This window comes from Haemaphysalis longicornis, unplaced genomic scaffold, assembly GCF_048455015.1.
Source record: "Haemaphysalis longicornis isolate Haplotype H1 unplaced genomic scaffold, Haemaphysalis longicornis Haplotype H1 scaffold_1, whole genome shotgun sequence".
Lineage (NCBI taxonomy): Eukaryota > Metazoa > Arthropoda > Arachnida > Ixodida > Ixodidae > Haemaphysalis > Haemaphysalis longicornis.
Genome location: NW_027526203.1, coordinates 431,939,462 through 431,961,257, shown reverse-complemented (window position 1 = coordinate 431,961,257; position 21,796 = coordinate 431,939,462). Strand labels below are relative to the sequence as shown.

General features: G+C 45.8%; 1 protein-coding gene across 2 annotated transcripts in view; it reads right to left on the bottom strand.

The window, feature by feature from the left end:
• The window catches only part of Als2 (Amyotrophic lateral sclerosis 2), a 74,148-nt gene that overhangs the window by 2,704 nt on the left and 49,648 nt on the right, over positions 1 to 21,796 (bottom strand). For both annotated transcript variants that reach the window (XM_077687342.1, XM_077687343.1), the window contains 3 exons: positions 14,670 to 21,423; positions 11,441 to 11,713; positions 2,408 to 2,588 (listed from right to left, as the gene is read on the bottom strand). In XM_077687342.1, the coding sequence (XP_077543468.1) occupies positions 21,379 to 21,423 (45 nt within the window). In that variant the 3' untranslated portion in view covers positions 2,408 to 2,588; positions 11,441 to 11,713; positions 14,670 to 21,378. The remainder of the gene's footprint in view (positions 1 to 2,407; positions 2,589 to 11,440; positions 11,714 to 14,669; positions 21,424 to 21,796) is intronic.

Here is a 21,796-nt window from a genome sequence, read left to right as displayed (position 1 = left end):
GTAGCCACTTAAGGGCCATAGGCCGCCATTTTGAATTGTGCGGACAGTGGCCTGCGTGCGGTGTGGCGTTTGGTTTTGACAGCGCAAAAAGAAGCGGTGCCATTATAGTGCCGCTTTTAAAAGAAAAGTTGTTTTAGCTGCGGAGTTGTCGTCGAACGTTCAAGCCGGGCGGGACTTCGGCGTGGATGAAAAAAATGTCCGTCGTTGGAGGACGCAACGGGAGAGGATATTTGCGTGCGCCGCAACGAGGTTGGCAATCACCGGACCACGAAAATGCCGTCACCATGAAATGGAGATGGCATTGGCTGACTTCGTTCAGACGCAGCGAGCAGCTGCCCTTCCAGTAACGACGGAAGTGCTCCAGGCAAAAGCAAGGGAGCTTTTAAGGGAACGAGGCTTATCGCGGGCACACTTCAAAGCCAGTCGGGGCTGGCTACAGAAATTCATGAAGCACTTCGGCTTTAGCCTCCGTCGTCGAACCTCAATCGTCCAGAAGTTGCCCGGTGATTTTGAGGAGAAACTGATTGAGTTCCAGCACCGCATCTTCATGTTCAATAAACGTGTTTTCTTTTTGTGAACGCTGACCTCGCCTTTTTGCTCGGCCTACATTCGAGGTAAGTTTTTTTTTTTTCCGCGCCTTCGGACTTCGGGGGTCGGCTTAGATTCGGGGCCGGCCTAGATTCGAATAAATACGGTAGTCCAAAATCTGCACTGGCAGGATACCTGCACTCAACAGCAGACAAATGGTAAGCAATAACCGCATCCATCCTAGATGAGATCAAGCCCCATATGGTGCCGCCCTACTGTAAATTCATTGTCAAAAAAAAAAAAAAAAAAAAATTCATAGCACGATTTGCGGGGAAAAAAAAAAAAACTACATATTACAATACAATTTCAATGACATCGCCACAGTAATCTTTTTTTTTTTTTTTTTCACATACTGAGGAGCAGGGCTGAGCAGATAGCTCCAAAAAGTATTCCGAAATACCAATATCACAGTACTTGTTAGCCACGTATCATACACAGGGATAAAAACGGGCTTAGTCTTTTGGAGCAGCTCAGGAAACAGGAATAATGGTGTTTCGGAGCAGCTTTGGAGCAATAAAAAGTTTTGGAGCAGTGAAAGTCTGTTTGAGGGCAGATTTCTGGGGTCAAACTGCAACTTTTAAATTTCTAGTAAGCACACACACATGCATGAAAAACCAAGAAAGAAAGAAAGACGCAGCAAAAGAGAAAGATCCCCCGTGCATAGCCTGGCCTGTTGACTACGTAATGCAGGCTTTTATATACTTAAAAACAAACTATGTACCCATGTCACTAGGCAAAGTTCGGTGCTATATGAGAATACTAAATGACACTAACACAATTGGCATTTCGTGGTCGAACAAGTTTGGAGAACACATTCGCATTAGCGTCCAAACTGAACGAGTAGGCTTGATAGCAGTAGTCCATTACTGAACAAGGAGGGTTTTGATCGATTATGAGGTTTAATGCACAGACTCTGCACAGGTAATGATGCGCACCATAGTGGAGGGCTCCGGATGAATGACTGACCTGGGGATTTTTAACAAGGAGGTTTTATATTAAACTCTGCAGCACTGTGTTTAAAACTTACCAGCAAATCAATACTGCCTGGAATCGCCTTCAACCAAGAAATGACCATGGCCGGACAGGAGCGAGTGTGGTTTCACATGCAAAGAAACTAGCGGAGTGAGACGTGTGTAGTGTTCCCCTCTCCCGCGGGATGTCCTTTGTCAGTCAGACAGGCAGGTGGTGTTAACGTTGTAGATTAAGGAAGCACGCATCAGCAATTAGCCAAGCCTATTCATAGTGGGAGGTATTGCCCCGTAGTTTACGGAAACTGTGTGTTTGTATCAGCACAAACACGCTGAGCACAAACATGCTGAGACCATGCGGAAGCTCTCCATATACTTGATAGGGGTGATGCCTTTGTCACCTGTGGTGGCCCTCATGAGTGAAAAACACCATCTAGGAGCTATGTTTTCAGTCACGTAGCAATGATTTAGGCATTCGACGACTGCTTAGAAGGAGGTGGAAGTGGTCATGCTCATTTCTTGGGTGGTTTTGAGTAGCTTAGATTTTGCCACCTATAAATAAGTATGTACTTGTAGTCTGCCCTCCTGTCATCCATTTCTAACTTAAGCCTCAAAAACGCCCTGTCCAAGCTAGCTGCAAGTCAGCTCAGTGAAATGGCCTGTCCTTGGACCCCTTGGTACCAGCCCCATTCCATTCATTGTTAGGTCCCTTGTCTGATGCCCTCTCCAATGAAAAACTTCTCACTCCCCCCATGGAGGGTTGCCCATGTTGCCCCCCATGTCAATACATATGGTGCTTCCATCACGTGCCAGAACAGCTGCCACCTGTTGCGTGTCATGGGCGCCCTTACCATGCAGCTTGCCGACCGCAGGCACGTACTGGGGTGGTTCCAAGGATGTGCTCTAGGCGACCGGCCCCAGTACCACCATCCCACCCGAACGCCCTGGTCCACAGGCAGCCGTAGGTCATGGTGGGGGACCAGCAGAATACGTGATCGTGGGGGCCACGCCGCTAGGTCCCCAATGTAGTTCCTGTGGTGGGTACAGTGTTGTCTTCAACCACAGCCCCCCAAACGGGAGAACACAAAAGCAGCTGCAGCTAAGAGGGAACTAACGAAAGACCAGACAGATCTCTGGATGGTACAATTAATCTCACAACCGCACACTTCATAGCCAAGGTACAGCTTCAATGATAACACTGCAACTGGAACTGGGGCTAATTTGAAGTGCGAGGTGGTGTCTGAAATGTTCACAAAATATTTCACAGGTTGCCTGAAATAATTCAAGTTGGCTGGAGTAAATATAAAACATTTAAAGCAATTCCCTCAAGCCTCTTATATAACCCTTACTCTTTAAAGGGGCCATGAAAGCAAAATAAAAGTTTGGTCTATTCAAAGATTGCCTAGTTAGAAAAACATTGAAACCACTTTTAAGGTAAATTTCTCCCAAATAAGCTACATAATGAGCAAAAGAATAGGCATGCGACACCCCAGCTACTGTTCCACTCTGCGTTATGCAATGCATTATGGGCAGCGCGTTGCGATTGACTGAGGCTGACAAACCCAACTCAAATTAAACGGGGAATACAAGCTTGCAGAATGAGCTTTTTGCACTTAAATTTAGCGCACATTTATTGTATAGCCACAAAAATGGTGGGGTACACAATGAAGTTATGAAAGCGTAAACATCAAAGCACTAGTGCATACTGTGCACACTGTGCTGGTTATACGCCTCGAGCTTCGCGATCGCTGCGCCGCCTGCCGCCGCTTCTCCGCGGCGTTGACGGGATTTGCGCTGCGTGACTGATAGGGGCTTGTGCAGTGTTTTGGTTCTATTTCGCTTCTTTTCGCCTTTCCGCGCCCTAAAAAAACTTGTTATGGTGACGACTATAGGCAAATGGTTCGTTTAAGTCACTTAAAAAGCAGTTGCGTCTTCGTAGAGTACGCGATCGCCTGCAAGAGGTACCCGGGGACGCGGTTCTGCGCGCTTCGTCGCCGCTCTTCCGGGCGTCGGCGACGGCAGCAACATATCACCCATGTCACCTCCAAAACATCGGGCACAAATGAATTCTACTGACGCCTCGTTTAGACCTCATACTGGCACAATGAGAGGTTGGCTTCATTTTGCTGCGTGGACAACGAATGCGGCTTCGGTTCGAATATATACGTTGCAGAAAAATATGTTTCGGGGATGTGATTAAACCATGCGAAAATGTAAAGTATATAAACCATGCGAAATATAAACCATGCGAAAATGTAAAGTATATTCCAAGCCTGTGCGTCGTTAAATATGTGCCCACACACGCCATAGCAAGAACCAAGGAAATGAAACCACAGAAAAATAAATGTTGTGCCGATGCGGAATTTAGAAACATACTAATAGCTCTAACGGTATTGAAAAAAAAAAAAAAAAAAAAAAAAAAAAAAAAAAAAAAAACAGTGCAGCGTCTGGTACACTAAAGACGTTCGTCTAAACTTAAGCCAGGTAGGTTTCACTAGACCAACTATACGCGAAATGCACTGCAATTTCGCGAAATCGGTGGGGGGGGGGGGGGAGGGGGGGCGGGGAGGGGGACGCCGTGTACAAATGCGGAGCGGAATCAAGCAATGAACGTTTTAGTAATTCCACATATAAATCTGGCGTTCACTTTCCTTTTGTTTTTCTACTTCAACGAAGAGCTGATCGCACGGCGGAAGCATTTTTGGAAGTATACAGGGTAGGCTGTTAATTCAACGAGCGATGAAATGTGTCGTTGGAAGAGTGTGGTATGTGATAAGGCCCTCTGATTTCAGTTTCTGGTTTATTCTGCAGGCTCCCTGTGCCATATGACGATATTTCAAAGAAGCATTTAGTCGCGGACGCGGATTATATTGTAAGCCCGTCTCCGCGCTGCTCGCAGAGGATATATGTAGCAGATGAAGGTCTGCGGGCGCGCACCTCACGACAAGACGACTCTGTCGTGTGCTGATCCCCCGAGTATAATTATGCATTGTCCATCGTACTTTTGTTGAATATTCCCGTAATTAACACAGGCTGGCTTGTAAATGGTGGTGATCAATATCTGAGGGATAATATTGGCAAACGTAACTGGTGTGCTGTCAGGTATGAGTGCTCCGCTGATTATGTAAGCGCACAAAACCGATTTAAATCGTAGTGTATAGCCGTAGCATGAACATCTGAGGAACCGGTGGTTACGGAGACACGGCTAGTAAATTCAGGTCAGTGTAACTACAATTGGCTCCATCATACGCCGGTTCCGCGACGCTGGCCTGTGACACACACCTGGCGCTTATACAGACCGAAAATACCACACTAAGATCGCGTCGGAAACATTTACACTCTCGTAAACACACCCCATTTGCGAACCGAGTGACTGCTCCACACAAACATGAATTTCAAACGCCCACAAACGGTAAATCTCAGTCATGAACGTGCCGCAAAAGCAGCGGCGGCACTGGGGAGCGATGCGCGGACTCCCGCGCCTGCTTTCGAAATGGGCCGCTAGGGGGATTTCAGTGGCGCCCCTACAGGCCGCGCTCGAGGCGTATAGCTGCACAGCAGTTCTTCATTTTGGGGTTGTCTCGCACAACACTGGTGAACTGGCTTAAGCGCTCGTCGTGTCCTCTCTTTTCTTTGTCCTTGTCTTCTCCCCGGCTTGCAATTAAAAGTAACCGTTAAAACGGGGTACAATGTCTATATTCGATACTCAAGATGTATTTTGAACCGAGCTGCGAACGAAAATTAAGAGAATGTGTTTCATTATTACGCTAGATTCGCAACTCAAAGATTTGCAACGTGCGTCAACTAACTAGAAACCAAAGTAGATTGTGCCACGTGTTCCAGCATAGGATTGAAGGCTACTACTGCCTGTGCCCCTGAAGACTCCCTTACGCTGCCACAACAAGCTATCGCGGTGCACAAAGTTTTCTTCCACCTTTCATGAGTCTGGGAAACACGCCAGAACACAAGGGGAGCGTACAGGGATCTGGAGATGGAGGGGGGTTCTTGCAAGCTGTATGAAGCGAGTTCTCACTGGAACCAGCGACTTCAGAAGGCGCCATCAGCGACGGCTCCGGAGGGCTGCCCACTTTTGACTTGCTGTTACTTGAGCCAGCATTACACCATGAATTTCGCTTCCTTTATAGAGCGCACCCAATTTTCCCTGATAGAAGCACAAATTCCACAAGTCCCCCCCCCCCCCAAGTTTTTCCATACTATTCAAAATCACCGAGAATTCCTGGATTTGTGCGTTGGTAGACACCCTGCTAACACTACTTTTAACATAAACATCACTCAAATAAGCTATATAATTAGGAAAAAAGGTAATGGTCACACAACCGACTAGCTCATTTCTTGCAACAGAACCTATGTGCCCACCTGTGCAATTGGCTGAGGCAGGCAAAAGCAAACACAAATTAGGCAAGGCTTACAAGCATGCCAAACGAGCTATTTGTGCATAAATTTCGGGCACATTCTTTTCATAGCAGTAAGAATTGTGGGGTGCACAATTAAAGTTACAAACGACCACGTAAACACCGAAGCAGTTAGTGCGGCGAATTTCTGGCTGACACTGCCTAACACAGCCACTGGACAGGTTGGACTTGTCTGACAACACTGACCGACTGACATGAGTGGCACGTTCACTTAAATGACCGTGTTTGTAGAGTCACAGCCAAAGTTTTAGGAAACGATTAGTATGAACCCTAATAAAAACACGGCAAGCATAAAAGTCCGGCCAGAAGCAAAGTGCAAACACTGGAACTTCAGCGGTATTGCAGCACCATCTATGAAAGTGGGTGATAAACAAGATAACCAAACGGCCACCTGTGAGATGGTAGCAGCCCTGGTCAGCAGGCTATCTAGTTTTAAAGGAGTACTGACGCGAAAATTTTATGTTCCACTTTTATTGCTTTTATCGATGCTTAATTGTCTGGCGAAGCCAAAACAGCACTTTAAATACTTCAGCGCGCGATAATTGCATTGAACGGCCTGAAAATTGTTTGTTTCAAATTCCTGCACTTTCATCACGAAAGGCGCATATGACAAATCCCGGCATGACCTCACCGCTTTGTGCGGACGTCAAAACACTGTGGAGGCCGCTGGGGGCGTTGTTTCGACCGCGCCGCCACCGAAGCTGAATGGCTAAGCTGCCTGAAGGTGCTAGGCCTACCACTGCGGCGGAAATTCGATGACCGCTTTCAATAAAAGTCCCGATGCTGACTTCAATCCGCCTCTTTCACAACCCCACTGCGCATGCGCAATCCCCTAGCGGCCAAGTCCCTAAGCAGTCCAGTAGGGGCAGCAGACGACATTCCCCACAGCTCCCGCACAAGCGGGAAGGGGTCGTGGTTGTATTTACATCGTTTGATTTTTTGTGTGCGCTCGTTGTGCGCGGAACAATGCCCACAACTTGTGCTGCGTTCCGCTGTAACTCGGAGTGCCGAAAAGGGAACGGTGCCGGCTTCTATCGCTTCCCGTCGGCTGCACGCGATCGGCTACGGCGGCTTGCGTCGCTCGCGTCGGCTCGGGTGATGGCAACTGTAGGCTTAGCATCCTGGCGGATATTTGATCGCTGCTATCTGTGCAACTGCGAATGACAATCCGCAACACAACTTTTCACTACACTATCATACCCTTTCTCGCATGTGGAACTCTATTTAAGTTATAACTGTTGTTTGAGCGATCGGTGACCAAGACATCTGCGTAGCCTGTTTCGATGCTTCCGTGCAGGTATCGCCATCTCTTGGCCGCTCGGCGCACCGCGCGCCGCGGCGACCGGTCAGCGTAGGCTTGCATCGCGGCAGATATATCTGATCGCCGCTTTTAAAATAAGCCCTGACAACAATCCCTAGCACAATTTTTCACCACACTAACACCTACTTTCTCGTATGTGGAACTTTTTAGCGATCCGATTGATTCAGAAGAGCAGCGACAAGCGCGGTTGCTACCGTGGTCTGCGCCGGTTCGAGCCGCTGAGTGTGCCGAGCTGGCAGGCGCAGCCGGCGTGTGCGCGGACTGTTTCCGAAGGCAGAAAACGCTTCACGATTGCTTGCTAAGGCATTTTGCGAACTGCCGGCCTTTGTTGAGCTGGCGGTCGCACTTCATGCCAGACGACTGCAAGTACTGCTCGCTCTGCTACTCGGACGGCACACGGATCTGTCCGAGATTGCTCTGCCAGCCCTCATTCAATTATAAGAAGCCGCCTGGTATTATGTGATGACCAGGGGCTGCTTCGGCTGCTCCTCGCCGTAATGTGGGATCGCTGTGCATACAACGAGAACGCAGCCGGAGGCGCCGGCAAACCCTACAGCTTCAACTTCCGCTAGGCACGCTAGGTGGCAGCACACCGCAATGAAAGAGGCGGATTGCGATTTCGGGCTATATCATCGCTTACTTTCCCGTGTGTGGAACTTTATTTTTGCCAACAGTGCCTTTCTGGGCAGCAGTTATGCCTGTAGCTCTGGCTTTGTGCACCCGATTGTGAATATGCCGGCGCCCGCTCGCAGCTCGCGGGGCGCGCTGCCACGCGCGTGAAGTGACGTCACGAGTTTTTGACGAGTGCTGTCGCGTCACTTCTTTTCCCTCTCATGGAGTGATGTCACGCTTATGCCCATTTGCTGAGTGCCGCTCCGCGCGCTGCTCCGTCGGCGTGATAAATGAGATCTCATTGAAGTATGTTCTTCGCGTCGCAGGCCGCTCATATTTCAGCCAGGGTATTCTATCGAGTAAAGGAAGCGAATTGTGCGACAGTATCAATATTAACGCCGAAAATTGGTGTCAGTGCTCCTTTAAGGCCCTGCTCTGGATACATCATTGTCGACGTCACAAAAACAGGATTTTGTGAGAATAGTCTACATGGCCTCTTTAAGGGTCTTAGAAACTTTTGCTTTCCAACCAATTTTGATTAACTTCATGAGCTTGTTCAGTTTTTTTTAACTAATTTCAAATCTCCAAGTAATTTTGATGGAAGGCAATTAGTTTCAGAGGTAAAAACCTTTCTTGTTCCGATTTTAACCCTTTCAGCCCCGATTTTTTTTTTATTTCGAGCAAAACAGTTTTTAGTGTTTTCCTAAATTTTAGGGTCCCATAAGCCTACAAACAAAAAACAGGACTGGGCATAAAAGTACTTAATGAAGCAATTAATTAGGACACCCAGAAATTGTTGCAATTTTGTCTCCACCGGAGCTTTTTTTCCTTTGTAGCATACAGCTCCACTAAAATGAAACAAGAGTGATAAATAAAGCAATACGCATCATTGAAGAACAATTCCCCAAAATCTAGCAGTTTTTGGTTTCGTTCTTTATGCACTAGAGGAACTTTCATGTAATGGTGTCAAAAGGGTTATTAAAAACATCTATTCCACAAAAAATTACCAGCAAGGCATGAATAGATACTGTAAGTTTTGAAGAATGCAATGTTTTTCTGTATTGAGATCACATCAATTCTAACTTTGCTTTGGGCAATTTTTGGTCCTGAAGACCCATGTCAAGAGAAAGACAAGGATAAAAAAAAATTCGGCTATTTTATGCTCCAAAGCTACACTTGGGCTAATAGGCATGCTGTAGCAGAGTGCAGCAGATAAATTTTGACCCCCCAGGGGTCTTTAACATGAGCCAAATTCTCAACACAAGGGCACTCATTTTTCACCCCACAAAAATAACTGCCACAACCAGGCATGAATCAACACACATATGGGCTTACATGCAAAGCCACTGATTTCCACCGTGCTTTGTCCGATTCTTACAGACTGCAGAGGCACTCGTCGCATGGTGCCCGGGCCAATTCTCGCTATCTTCATGCGACTGACTTAACACTTTCGTGATCGCGCCTGTTCCCACCAATAGTATGCTATCGATGAATACAAATCCAAATTTTGGCGCTCTCCGAGCGCTTCCGGACTGCTAACGCCATCCAAATGGTAAAGCAGGAACTATTTATCGATTTCACTTCTGAGTTTCATTTTTTCGCCGCAGGGAATTTTTAAATGTCCTTTGCCGGTGGGAACATGAGCTCACGTGGTTCAGTTACTGCTTCGCGCGAATGGCGAATTTCGATAGATCAGGCACCATTTATAATCCTCGAGCAAAACCCAAGCCCACTGCTAAAGTGGTGTATCCCCCAGTTTTGATGTTGGTCTACACTTGGGTGCACCTGCATAAAACTGCATTTTCAGAAACTATAGCTGCAGTTTGTTACCAGCATCACACTAACAAAAAAAAAAAATCAGCACCTATATGCAAGAGGTGGTCATTCTCACTAGCATTCTCAGAGCTTCAGCCATACATTTCCCTTCATACTTGATTGCATTGCACATGTATGTAAAGGAAGAGATCAGGAGTTGGTATTGGACTAAGTGGAGTGACTGACTGGACAAAGATGTCCCCTGGCCCTGTGCACTCCACAAACTGCTGAATGTTACCACCGAATCAGAGGAACAAAGGGTGGCGAGACTAAGCACATTAAGGGAAGGGGGGGGAAGGGGCACTGCTTTTAAAAGAATTTTTTTTTTAAAGTAAACTCTGTGAAACTTGTCAGACTCGCTGCTTTTTTACCACTGATTTTAAATATGCCACTATTTTCTGAGTCAGTTAATTAGTTACCAAGATAAGTAGAGATAATGAATCATTTTTGGAGGAATAGACAAAACAGTGGGGCTCCTCGATTTAGTCTCGGACTCACCGCGGACTCCCCGAGAAGCAGACCGGCGTTCGATTTTCCCATGTATCCCTATGGCTTCGGGGAATCCTCGGATTACCCGCGGCGAGTCCGAGACTGTAAATCGAAGAGCCCCTGTGTTGGTCATAGAAATGTAATCTTTCTATTTTCCAAAATGAACCCTGGTGAGTGTAATAAGAGAATCAGTTTAATCCACTGCTTGGAACTAATTTTACAGATCATTAAATTTTGGTGTTTGAAATGGCCATTCGAAATGGTTCCTTGCCACTGGTGCCACCAAGGTTTAATGAGCTGTAAAATTAGTTTCAAGCGGTGCATCAAGAAACCAACTCTACTCACCAGGATTCATAGTACTGGAAAATATAAAGATAACAGTTTTACAAGTAACAGTTTTGCCTATTGTTCCCCCAAAAATGGCTAATTATCTTGGTAACTAATTGACTTACTCAAAAAATAATGGCATATTTGAAATCAGTGGGGGAAAAGCAGCAAGACTGGCAAGTTTCAGAGTTTACTTAAAAATTAATTATTTTAAGAGCCATGTCCCCCCTTAACGGGGCCCTAAATAGGCTGCTGAATGTTACGATTTTGCATGAGCAGTCACTGGAGTACTATCCAAGGAACGTCATCCCGCAAATATTGCTTAAATGCATTAAGTATTAGCCGAGTTATCGCTCATTAAAAGGGGCCACCCATAAGGCCTGGGGCTCTCCTCCTCTAGTAGCTCCTCCGAAGCACTGCGGAAGCCACGACGGCATCGACCCAGCGCGAGACCACCGAGAGAAACAGGGCAATCCATCACCCTTCTTGATTTACGTGCAGTCATTGGCTGCGCTAAGCCCTGTGCGCGCTTTTTTTTAGCACTTGACGCGCATGCTCCGCCCACCAGATTCCGGTTGCACGGTGAGCGCCGTCGCTGTGGTTCGTGTTCGCGGCGCCGTACTGGGCAATGTCTCATGCGTCATAGAGGCGCGTCAGAGCCAGAAAGAACTGCGTCAGAGCGCGGCAGTGTGGCGGCAAGGTATGGTTGGCGAGCCAGGAGAGAAAGTGAAATCTTTTTTTCGTGTTTGTGCGGCCCCTGCTTTACGCAGAGGTGTAATATTTGGTATACGTTGTCGTGAAGGGGTACTCTAGCGATTGCGCGATTGAAATGGCAACCTTCGGAAGCCTATTTAGGGCCCCTTTAACTGCCCTTTGAGCTTTCGTACCTGCTGGCAGTGAGGACTTCAGGCCGCGGGGGGGGGGGGGGAGGGCAAGTTCTTGGCTTAACAGCGCAACAAGTCGAGGGACAGAGGGAAACCAGCACCCACCAGGGTGGGCCTTGCCGTTCGCCTTGTTGCACCGTTAAGTCAAGAACACTGCCCAGGGACCAACCCCGTGGCTGGCAGACCGTGTGGGCCATGGTGCACATCTGCTGTGTGCAATGCGACAGCAACCGGGTCACCGGGCTGCAGCATATGGCGGGTCTTCATGTGCAGGACCTGCAAGGTGGACAATGAAACCGAAATTCGGTACTGAAGCGCTAACAAAAACCTTATGTGTGCGGTGCCACAGAAGGCATATAAATTAATGAAGACCACAAGGGGTACCTAACCTTTTCAACGCGGATTGGGTATGTGCAACAAGGTAATACCGCTAGTACAGGCAGCCACAAAATAAAATGGACCAAGCAAGTGGTGCGTGATATCTTGTCATTTTATTGACTAATGCAAACTGTCGGAGCATTTTCAACGATAAAGATTTACGTGGCGAACAGACAGCTGATATAAGGATTGGCAATGGCGAAATCAAGGTTTATCGCCCGCTTGTTCAATTCCTGCCTGCTTTTTTAAAGCCCATCAAACAACAAAAAAATTAGCTCCTGGCACACATCTTAAAGGGACAAATGAATTTGTCAAGCTCCCGCTTGTGCTTGCACTGCATAGACTGCCTCAAATGTACACTTTTTATCATTTATCCGGGTGATAAGGCGGTACAGACTACCATGCGCGGTTTGCAGCGGCCGGCCCAACTAACAGAAGTGGCGTCAATACAAGGTGCTATGTGACTGGACGATGTCCAAGCTTAGAATTCAAACCAGTTTTGGTGTCAGTTCTGTGAAATAAGATGCTTGGCATTGGACATTATTGTTAAATGGGCATTCTCGATATCTCAGTAATCTGCATACCACGCTTCTGCCATGTCGGCTGTAAAATGCGTCAAATAAGCCTACCAGCCCAGCTTGGAATCGTAACAATCACTAGCAGAGGCATACGCAGTGGATAAACGCCCTCCGCGTCACCACAGAGGGCACTTTTGCCTCACCTCTGAGCTTGCCTGGCTGGTGCCTCTATCGTAAGAGGCGTGCTCACAATGGGCCAAGAGTCTGCCGATTCAGGAATGTGCCCAAAGCAGTCTTTGCTCATGGTAACACCACGCCGAGAACTCGCTAGCATGTCAGCTTGCATGCGCTCTATGAGCACGCTAGTGGAGCAATGAACGTTAACAGCACAAAAATGGGGAATTCGGTGTAAAAAACATTGGCCAAACGGCACGCAGGCGCAGCGTTTTGAAGCCATTGCATGTAGCACCCCTATGGCGCCGCCAAGAACCACACACTGAAGGGCTGTCTCCCAGATGAAGTCAGCATGCGTCACGAACGCTCTCACCCTCACTGTATACCAGAATGAGTCAGTTCGCTTTCGCAAGCGCTCACCTGTGGCGCAACAAGCACCGGCAGCCACGCGCTCCGAGCATTGCGTTTCAATCGCTGAGCACTGCACATACTTTTTTTTTTGTAAGTTCATTTTTCCCATTTTCGGCCGAGGTTTATATACCGATTTCACCATTTTTGGGCCGTAACGTTCATTGCTCCATGAGCGAGTTCGCAGAACGCACAGACAGACACTGATGCGCTATACCGAGTTCTCGTTGGCGTGCTGTTGTCATAAGCACCGACTGCTTGCGGGCAGTGCGCACAGGCCAGAACACGCTTTTTGCAATACAGGCACGAGTGAGGGAAGCTCCAAAGATGGGGGAAAAGCACATGGCATTTGAGCGTCTGCAGTGACGCGGAGGGCGTTCATTAAGCGGGATTCACACGACGGAGAAACCCTCTCTTTTTGGCCCGCGGGACCCGCTCACGTGACCGGTTTTAGGCTCCGCCCCTCGAGGGGGATAGCACGCGGTGGCTCCGCGAAAGAAAATGCCTCCGCGTGTTTTCGCTCGACGGCGGTGGCCCTCGGCGGGGAATAAAACCTGTTCCTCGGCGCTGTCGTCTGCTACTCACTCCGCGTAGCTCCGCACGTGTGGATGCGCCGCCAGGCCGGATAATCCGGTCACGTGCTGTTGACGTCACATATCCGTCCGCCTCCGTGAGAGGGTTCCTCCGTCGTGTGAATCCCGCTTTAACTGCGTGCGCCTCAGCTAGTGATTGCTACGATTCCAAGCGGTCCTGGGAGGCTTATCTTAGGCATTTTACAGCCAATATCACAGAAGCACGGTATGGTGATTATTGAGATATCAAGAATGCCGATCCAACAATAACGTCGGATGCCAAGCATGTTTTACAGAACCGAAACCGAAACTTTTTTGAATGCTAATCTTGACACCGACCAATCACGTCTCCTGGTGCGGCCGCTGCAGACCGCACAGGGTGATTGTTCTTTCGGGCTTTATAAAATAATTAGCGGCTTACGGGAGCTTGACAAATCCACTTCAGTGTCCCTTTGAAGCTGACCGCGAATCGTTACACGTATTGGGCGCATGCCACAAGCTGCCGTTTGGTGCCAAATGTGCCGTTCGCTCGGCGTGCTGCACAAAGTGCCGCCGGGTGCCCCATTCGAGAGAAACGAAGCGGCAAATCGACATCGACCAGGAGGTGTCGCGCTGATAGCTGTTCCGCATCGGCATCGCTCGCTTGGACCGCTCTGTCGACTTGTCGAGTCGCTCGCTTAGGCCAGAAGCGGGAGCGAGCGATTCAACAAGCGCCGTTCACTTCGCACCACTGACCCAAGCCACGTGCGTTTTTAGAACACCGCGGTACGACGCTGGAAGCGGCGCGCGAAGCAGGCGTTTTCCGCAAATTAACAGGAAAAGAAATGCACCCTGGCTAGATTGGCTTTAGCCATATTACCGGGAAGGCGTTCGCTAGAGTCGACAATGGGCAATTGTTCCGAACATTGCATGACAAAACAGACAAGTGTCGATGAATAATTCTGACCACGCACGCACATGAATTGTCATTACGACTTCTACGAACTGTTAGCGAGCCAGAAATAAAGGCTCGCTGCCGCAGCCATTCTCAGCAGAACAATTCTAGCCCACTGACATTTACGACTCAAATGTCATAACAAACAGCGCTGGGATTATTGTAGAAGTAAAGTGCGACACTTAATTTTATGCACTTAATCGATTAGGCGTTAGATTGCATTGGATTGCGTTCGGCGTCTGAAATACCTTGCAGGCGAGGTCCAGCAACCCGGTTCAGCAACGCCTCGGACTTGGCTCGAACGCGGGTCGAACGAAAGCGTAGATCTGCTCACTCACAAGGCTGGTCGCAGAATGACTGACAGGAGCAGACGAACGGTGGCGCGGTCTGGCGCGGTGGCTGCCCCCAACGCCACCGCACCGCCACTGCCGCTATGCTCCTGCTTAGTTCGTGGTAACAACTTAATATAAATATATTATAACACAAAAGAGAAATATGAATGCGCATGCGTTAAAAAAGCAAAGCGAAGAACAAATAAAAAAAAATCAAGCTTTTAAATCGTTTTGGGCAAAGGGTTTCGGTTTTGGTGTCTGGTTGACGTGCGGCTGGAGTGCGCTTGAGTGTACTATTTTCGAGTGGTCCGAGCGGCGGCCCGGGGAGGTGCTCAGTCAACGCCCCGCTACAGTGAACTAGAATATCGAACGTTGCTAGAATATTGCCACGCCTTATGCAGGCTCCCTACGAGCCACTCCTACGACCACTGAAAGCGGCGGCGGGCCGCGAGTCCCGCCGTATTGTCGGCGGGCAGAAAACGCTGCTGCTGTACGCGCGGAGTGCTTGAAAACTGTTCTGCGGGACGTTCTGCTGAACGTCCCGTGGGTACAGTGGAATGGGGGTGGCGAAATAAAAAATTAAACGCTGCGGCGCAATTTGCGTTAATTTTTCCTTTTCCGCTCGACAACAACGAAAAAAATTACGTTATTTTTTCGGTGCAGTAGTAATCAAAGTAATTGCAGCGACATTTTTGCTATTCTAACTTCCCACCAAAAAGCACTTTGCGTGAAACTGCCTAATATGAACGAGTTCACGATTGATTTATGATTCTGCACTTATTGTGCTGCTAGATGGTGATTAACTCGTGACGCAAATGACATGAAAAAATATGAGGCCTGGAATGAAGGCTTTAATTTACGCTGGGGCTGCAGTTATGCGCGTTAATACCTTAAGTTGAATTTATTTTTTATTGCGTGAGCTGTTACTATAGCTGCATGCATGCAGTGGCCCACTTGTGATAAGGATCAGCATGATATGTTAACTCCGTCGCCAGGCCGAACAGAAAATGACACAAGCGAGACTTTTTTTAACTAGGGGTTAACCTAGCGGTTAGCCCGGTATCCTTGAGACCTTTATTTAAAAGAACTATTCCCGCAACATTCCATTTTTTGCACCACCTGTGACGCGGTTGAGTCTAAAAACGAGCTTAATATCAAATAAACGCTAATTTTATTCACAAGTATACTGGGAGAGACGCGTATAAAACCAAAGCAAAACATATATATTGATCACGACAAAAATGAAATATAACATGGAAAATCATATACACGAGGTTCAAGAATGTTAACATGTATGTTTAAATAAACAGAACAGGAACAAAATACACATTCACATTTTAGATCGCCACGCAAAGAAAATGTAACGTGGGAAATTACACAGAAAGTCTGTTACAATGAACATTAATGACAGCCCTTAATTTAGACACGCACCTACAATAAAAACCAGTTTTTGTCCATGGGTAGTTTCCACAGCATCGGTTTCCTTGGACACGAACAAGTGGCACCTTCTATGGGCCCAACCTAAGAGGAAATGTAGCTAGTCCTAGATGGTCCCCACAGGGACCAGCTAGTTTCAGCTGGGTATTCAACCATAAACTAGCTGGGACCAGCTACCATTTTCTCTTGGGAAAGGCGAAAAATGTGTCCATTTCACCTTTATGCAACCTGAGGTTCATGCAGATGAAAAATCCAGTAAGCGGAATCTGCCCTAATAGATGAAAACTGGCTTTCACTCAGTTGTAAAATAATCATGCGAGTGTTACAGCCAATCCTGGCGAAAGCATTAATACATGGCAGTTGAGCATGCCTCAAGAAAAGCTGTCATGTGCATGAAATGCAAAAATGAGTTCCTCCCACTGAGAAATTTGGGAAAATGCTTTTGGCAATCGGCAGGGGCTGTGTACAGTGTGCCATGTAGTGGTTTCCTTTGAACATTACTTTCATTTTCTTGCGTTTGGTTCCCATGGCATGGCGGTACATTGTTCAGATTAGTGTCACTAAACCTTATTTAGTGACACTAGTTCAGATCAGTTACTACAGCACGAGTTCTTAGCTAAATCGACAAAATTTAGAACTTTTAGTCCGTGATTAAGCGACTACTTGTAATGAAAAAAAATGCTTTCCTAAATTAAATCTACATTTTTGAGTAAATAAAGATGCCTTAGTGTCTTTTGGTTGCTTTAGCTGCAGGAGGGATGGAGCCTGTCACATCGTTTTATTGATATCCCTGCACCATTCATTGATTGAACAACTTTTTAATGTAGAAAAACGTTCTATGCATACACATTGTTTTTATAAACAAGGATGCGGGGGTACCTTTAGATCACTTGAGCACGACATGCAGCCTATTATGATTTATTGATACTCCACACTTCAAGAATGACAGTTCTTTGTAGTCTCAATCAACGGCCAACATGTCCTTAGCAAGCAAGCTAGCTAGCACGACAAGCAAGCGGTTAGTTTGTGCCACTAACAGAACATGAGGGTAACAAGCCCAAAAGCGATCTTGCAACTGGCAGTTATGCAACCATGTTTCAAAACATGCCATCCTGGCATGCAGCTAGTTTTGAGTACAACCAACAAAACTGATGCCAGTTTGCTGCTGAGGCTACACTGACGTTTGGTCACACAGGTCTGTGTATAGCATATGGTGCACAGTTCTTAGCAATTTTTGACCCCTTCCACACGTTAATATGTACTCGACCCATCGAGCAAAGTCCCATTTTTGCCGCTGTAATCAACAACAAAGTGTTAGTTCCAAGTGAGAAAAGCCCATAGACCAAGATCAATTAGGCAATATTCTGCCTGAAGGACTTTATAATGGCCCATAAAATTTGCGTATCGAAACCTGCAGTGGTATCTGCAAAACAAGAGGAATCGCAGCACTGCGGCTATGCTTCCCAGTCACTTTGGAAACCACAGGACCATGAGCGATTGCCTCACCTCACCGAAACACGGCGGCCCGTGTTTGGGTGAAGTGAAGCGTTTCGGTGAAGTGAAGCAGCTTTTTTACGTCTCCCAAGTATTAGGTATCCCCAAGTGTGGTGCCAAGTAAGCTCGACCCATAAATGCAAACTCTGTGCACAATTCAAGGGCAAATCAGCAAGAAGTTCCTGTATTTGTTTTTTCAACCATTAAGTCACTCATAGCAGTGCTTGTTTTTTTTTTTTACAACTGTTCTTAGCACTACAACTACAACCACTAGTGATAGTAACTTAATGTGTTATGCTCATCAGTGTAAAACACCGAAACACTCCCCGAACATTTAAAATGCACATATTTTAGTAAGCGAGTGGATTCCTGTGTTTAAGCTCTATTACTGTGTCATTTAAGCATCATAACAAGTGGTTTATCATGCAATACAATAACAGAGCTTTTATAAAGTTTCGATATACGACGTACTGCAATTCACTCATCCTGCACGATGATTTCTTGGCAACACCTGCACGCATTGCTGTGCAGCATCACATACGCTCCCTAACATAATGCACGCACCATGCATTTGTTCTGTTTGCCATCCCTTCGTGGCAAACAGAAATGCTGTACTATGACTGATAAATATGTCTTGGTTCCCCTAAGAACAGCAAACAGTTTTCTAAAGATGAACATCTTTATTTCACCAAAAATACTTACTTTACACAAGCACATTCTGGGAATGACAATACCCCAATATAACAACCATGCAGTATTTGTTGTGGCAAAGTTGGAAATTGTCAGAAAAACGTAAGCTGAAAGCTTAAGCTTGCTGCAACATTCAATTTTGCAACCCAAAACCTTCCTTGAACAGGTTGGTTAATCACGATAGTAGCTAAAACAACAGCTGCACATTCAAAAACGCTGCACATCAAATAACACCTTAAAGTGGACCTTCCATAAAAAAAACACCTTCCAAAACACATGAAAAAATACCTTTGTTGTTAAATTGGACCCCTTTCAATTTTTATTTACCTAGCTGAAACAACTAGAATTTCTGTGAAACTCGATATTACAAAGAATAACCGTAGTCAGAGGATTTAAACTCGCACTACACAAAAAACAACAAAACCTTTGCCAAAGGACTCTTCTAACCACGCATAGACTTTTTTAAAAGTGTACAGGCACATGCAAACATCACCGAAGCTCAAATAATAGAGTCGCAATCTTGAATATAAAAGGCCAGACCTTTCTTTGGTTACTGGCTGGTATTTAGCACACAACACAAAATTTTATTACCTTGCAGGAGCTACTGGCCCGCACACCTCTTATAAAGTCTTTGCATGCTCAGACACAGTGTTCACAAATTACTTGATATTAGCAAGTAACTTTTTGAGCAGTACTTTCAAAGAATACAGTTGAGCAGTAGATGTACTATGAAGGTTACAAGCAGTGCGAAGAATGCTTAGTCCCATTATTATTACTTTTGCAAATACCATAAAGGACCTTGTGAGTTAAAGTGGCCAGTACATAATGTGAATCCTGCTCACATGCCCGCAGCAGCATTTAAGCATGAAAGGCTGAAAGTACGAGAATATAAGCCATTAAAAGGCCCACAAAGTGCATCGAACTAGCTGCAAATGCAAAGTGCCTCGGCATAGCTGAACAGGGGCTGATCAAACGTTTCCACATTGCTGGACAAAGCGCCGATCACATGTAAAAGGCTTTCAGCACTGACATAGCTATACTTCAAAAATGGCAACTGAATCTACTGCAGCACAGTGCCACTGAATCTACTGCAGCCTGAAATGTTGGGAGCTCCGTCTCAAGTGCTTAGTATTCTAAGGGGGAAAGAAACAAAGAAGGGAATGAGCAATTGATTACCGTATCAGAAAGTGGCAAATCACTTTCATTACACCGAAGGTCTGTATTTGTAACAAAGTGAAAAAGCATGAGAAACACAGAGCTACAATACAGGACAGTGCACTTGCCATCCCTCAACAACTCTCGCTGCAGTTAGTGCCTTCTTTTTTCCTGCACTTTTCAGCCTTCTCAAGCATTTATACCAACTTGCCCAATTTTCCTCACACTATATCCAGCAACTGCGACATTGATAAACAAAGTTCGCTTTATTTAAACACTGATCACCCTACAGTGGTGAACAAATACAACATTCCAGGACAACTAGAATAACCCCAAAAATGTAAAGTTGTTTATATACCAGAAGTAAAAAAAAAAAAAAAAATTGGCAGCCCCTTGGTTGCAGAACTAGCTATATTTTTCTGTGTTCATAAATCAAACAATTAAAGCATCAAAGCATAAAAGAAACCTAATGTGGCAGCTATCGGTAAAGTTTTTGAAATAGTGCTCCTCCTCTGAAATTCAAAGCCAGTACAGCAGATAGCAATGCATGATTTCAACCACTTGTATATGTGATAGTCTAGACAGCTTTGAGCACATGAACGTGCTACAACAAGAATTATGTGACACGCATTGTACATAGAAATACCCTGAAGTTTCTCCGAATCTCGCATAGATTTTTTCGATCTCAAGAAGATTGGCCGAAGTTGACATTTTATTGTAAAAAAGCTCACAGCCTGTTCAAGGTCCCCAAGACATACCAAGGAAATGTTCACGGGCGGATTTGCAAACAATGAGACAGCCTATTTTACACACTAGGTGCCGGCACAGACAGGGTTGCGATTGGAGCAGCAATAAACTTCCTTCTCTCTGCTTAGAAACCTGCATGTTGATGTGTAAAGAATGAATGAGAAGGAGAGAGGGAGCTCTTCAGTCAAAGCTCCTAAACACACCAGAGCAGTACGTGTGCTTTTGTAAGAGTGTCTAAAACACCACCGGTTTCTGTCTCCTGCATAGCAAGTGGATACCTGAAGTTCCACACTGTTGTGCTGGTCTGTGCAGAACTAGAGTAGAGCAAAGAATTTCAAAGTGCCTGAAGGTAAACTTAATTGATTCACTTGTGATATTGTCGGGGTTGCTTACTGTGATTTACAATGAATGCCAAATGATAAAGGGTTAGGTTAATGACTAGTTTTGTACTTCAGTCAACACATGTACATAAAGAAAAAGAGAAGCAACAACCTCAGCATCTTAAAAACCTCTGCATGCTTTTTGCAGAGGAGGAGAGCTGCCTCAATAAGACCATGCTAAGCAAAACATCTTTCTCCTCATAACATAATGAGTAGCTCTCTAACAACTCGTGATAATTTCCAGGTACTGATATGCTCTAAATGCAGCGCAGTAAACTATAAGAGAACTGGTGCTAAACAACTCGGTAATCTCAAATGCTACCTGACCTGCAACTACAACTTAGCTGAGCAATAAACGTACACGTTTGCAAATATTCGTAAGTTCTCGTTAGCACTGCTGGTCAGGTCATGTAACAAAGACACTAAACTCTTATAAAACTTGGTCATTGGTACAACAGAAAAATACATGTGGGCAAAATAACACGCCCCATTTGTAGCATGTAGCCGCAAACACACTATATAGTATTTTTAACCACACAAAAAAAAAAAAAAAGCAACAGCTACAGTGAAAACAACATTTATAAATACAGAATATACAGCAAAAAAGGAAACATGGTGAGGCTTCACCCTAATATAACTGCCGCAACACACGCGTATCAGTGTATCCATGCAGAGCTGGTACAAAGAACACAGATAAGTGTCGGCCCAACAAAGCTGTGCATCTAGGTTTGAATCAGTTTCTCCGTACGGATCTGAAAATAGCACGCCTGAAAAGAGAACCAAGAAAGTTTCCCCATGAGTTAGAATTCCAGATTAATATGAATAAAAAAAAAAGAGAGAGAGAATATAAAAACACGGAAAAGCCAGGAAACAGATGTACTGCAACAGAAAAATCTTTTTCTTAAATGCTGCAACACTTCCAAAACCCTCGTTTGGGACTGCCGTGAAGACTGCACAACAGCTTCAATAGAAATTTTAACGGCGATGTACAATTTTAACAGCAATTATTCTTGTTTAAAAATGATGCCCGAGAAATATGCAGCTTCTCTACTACTTTTTTTTATGTTTAATATTTTAAGTAATCAAAGCGAGGATAAATGTCGCCCCTGTTCCAAGGTCACTGCCTGGTATTATTACTGA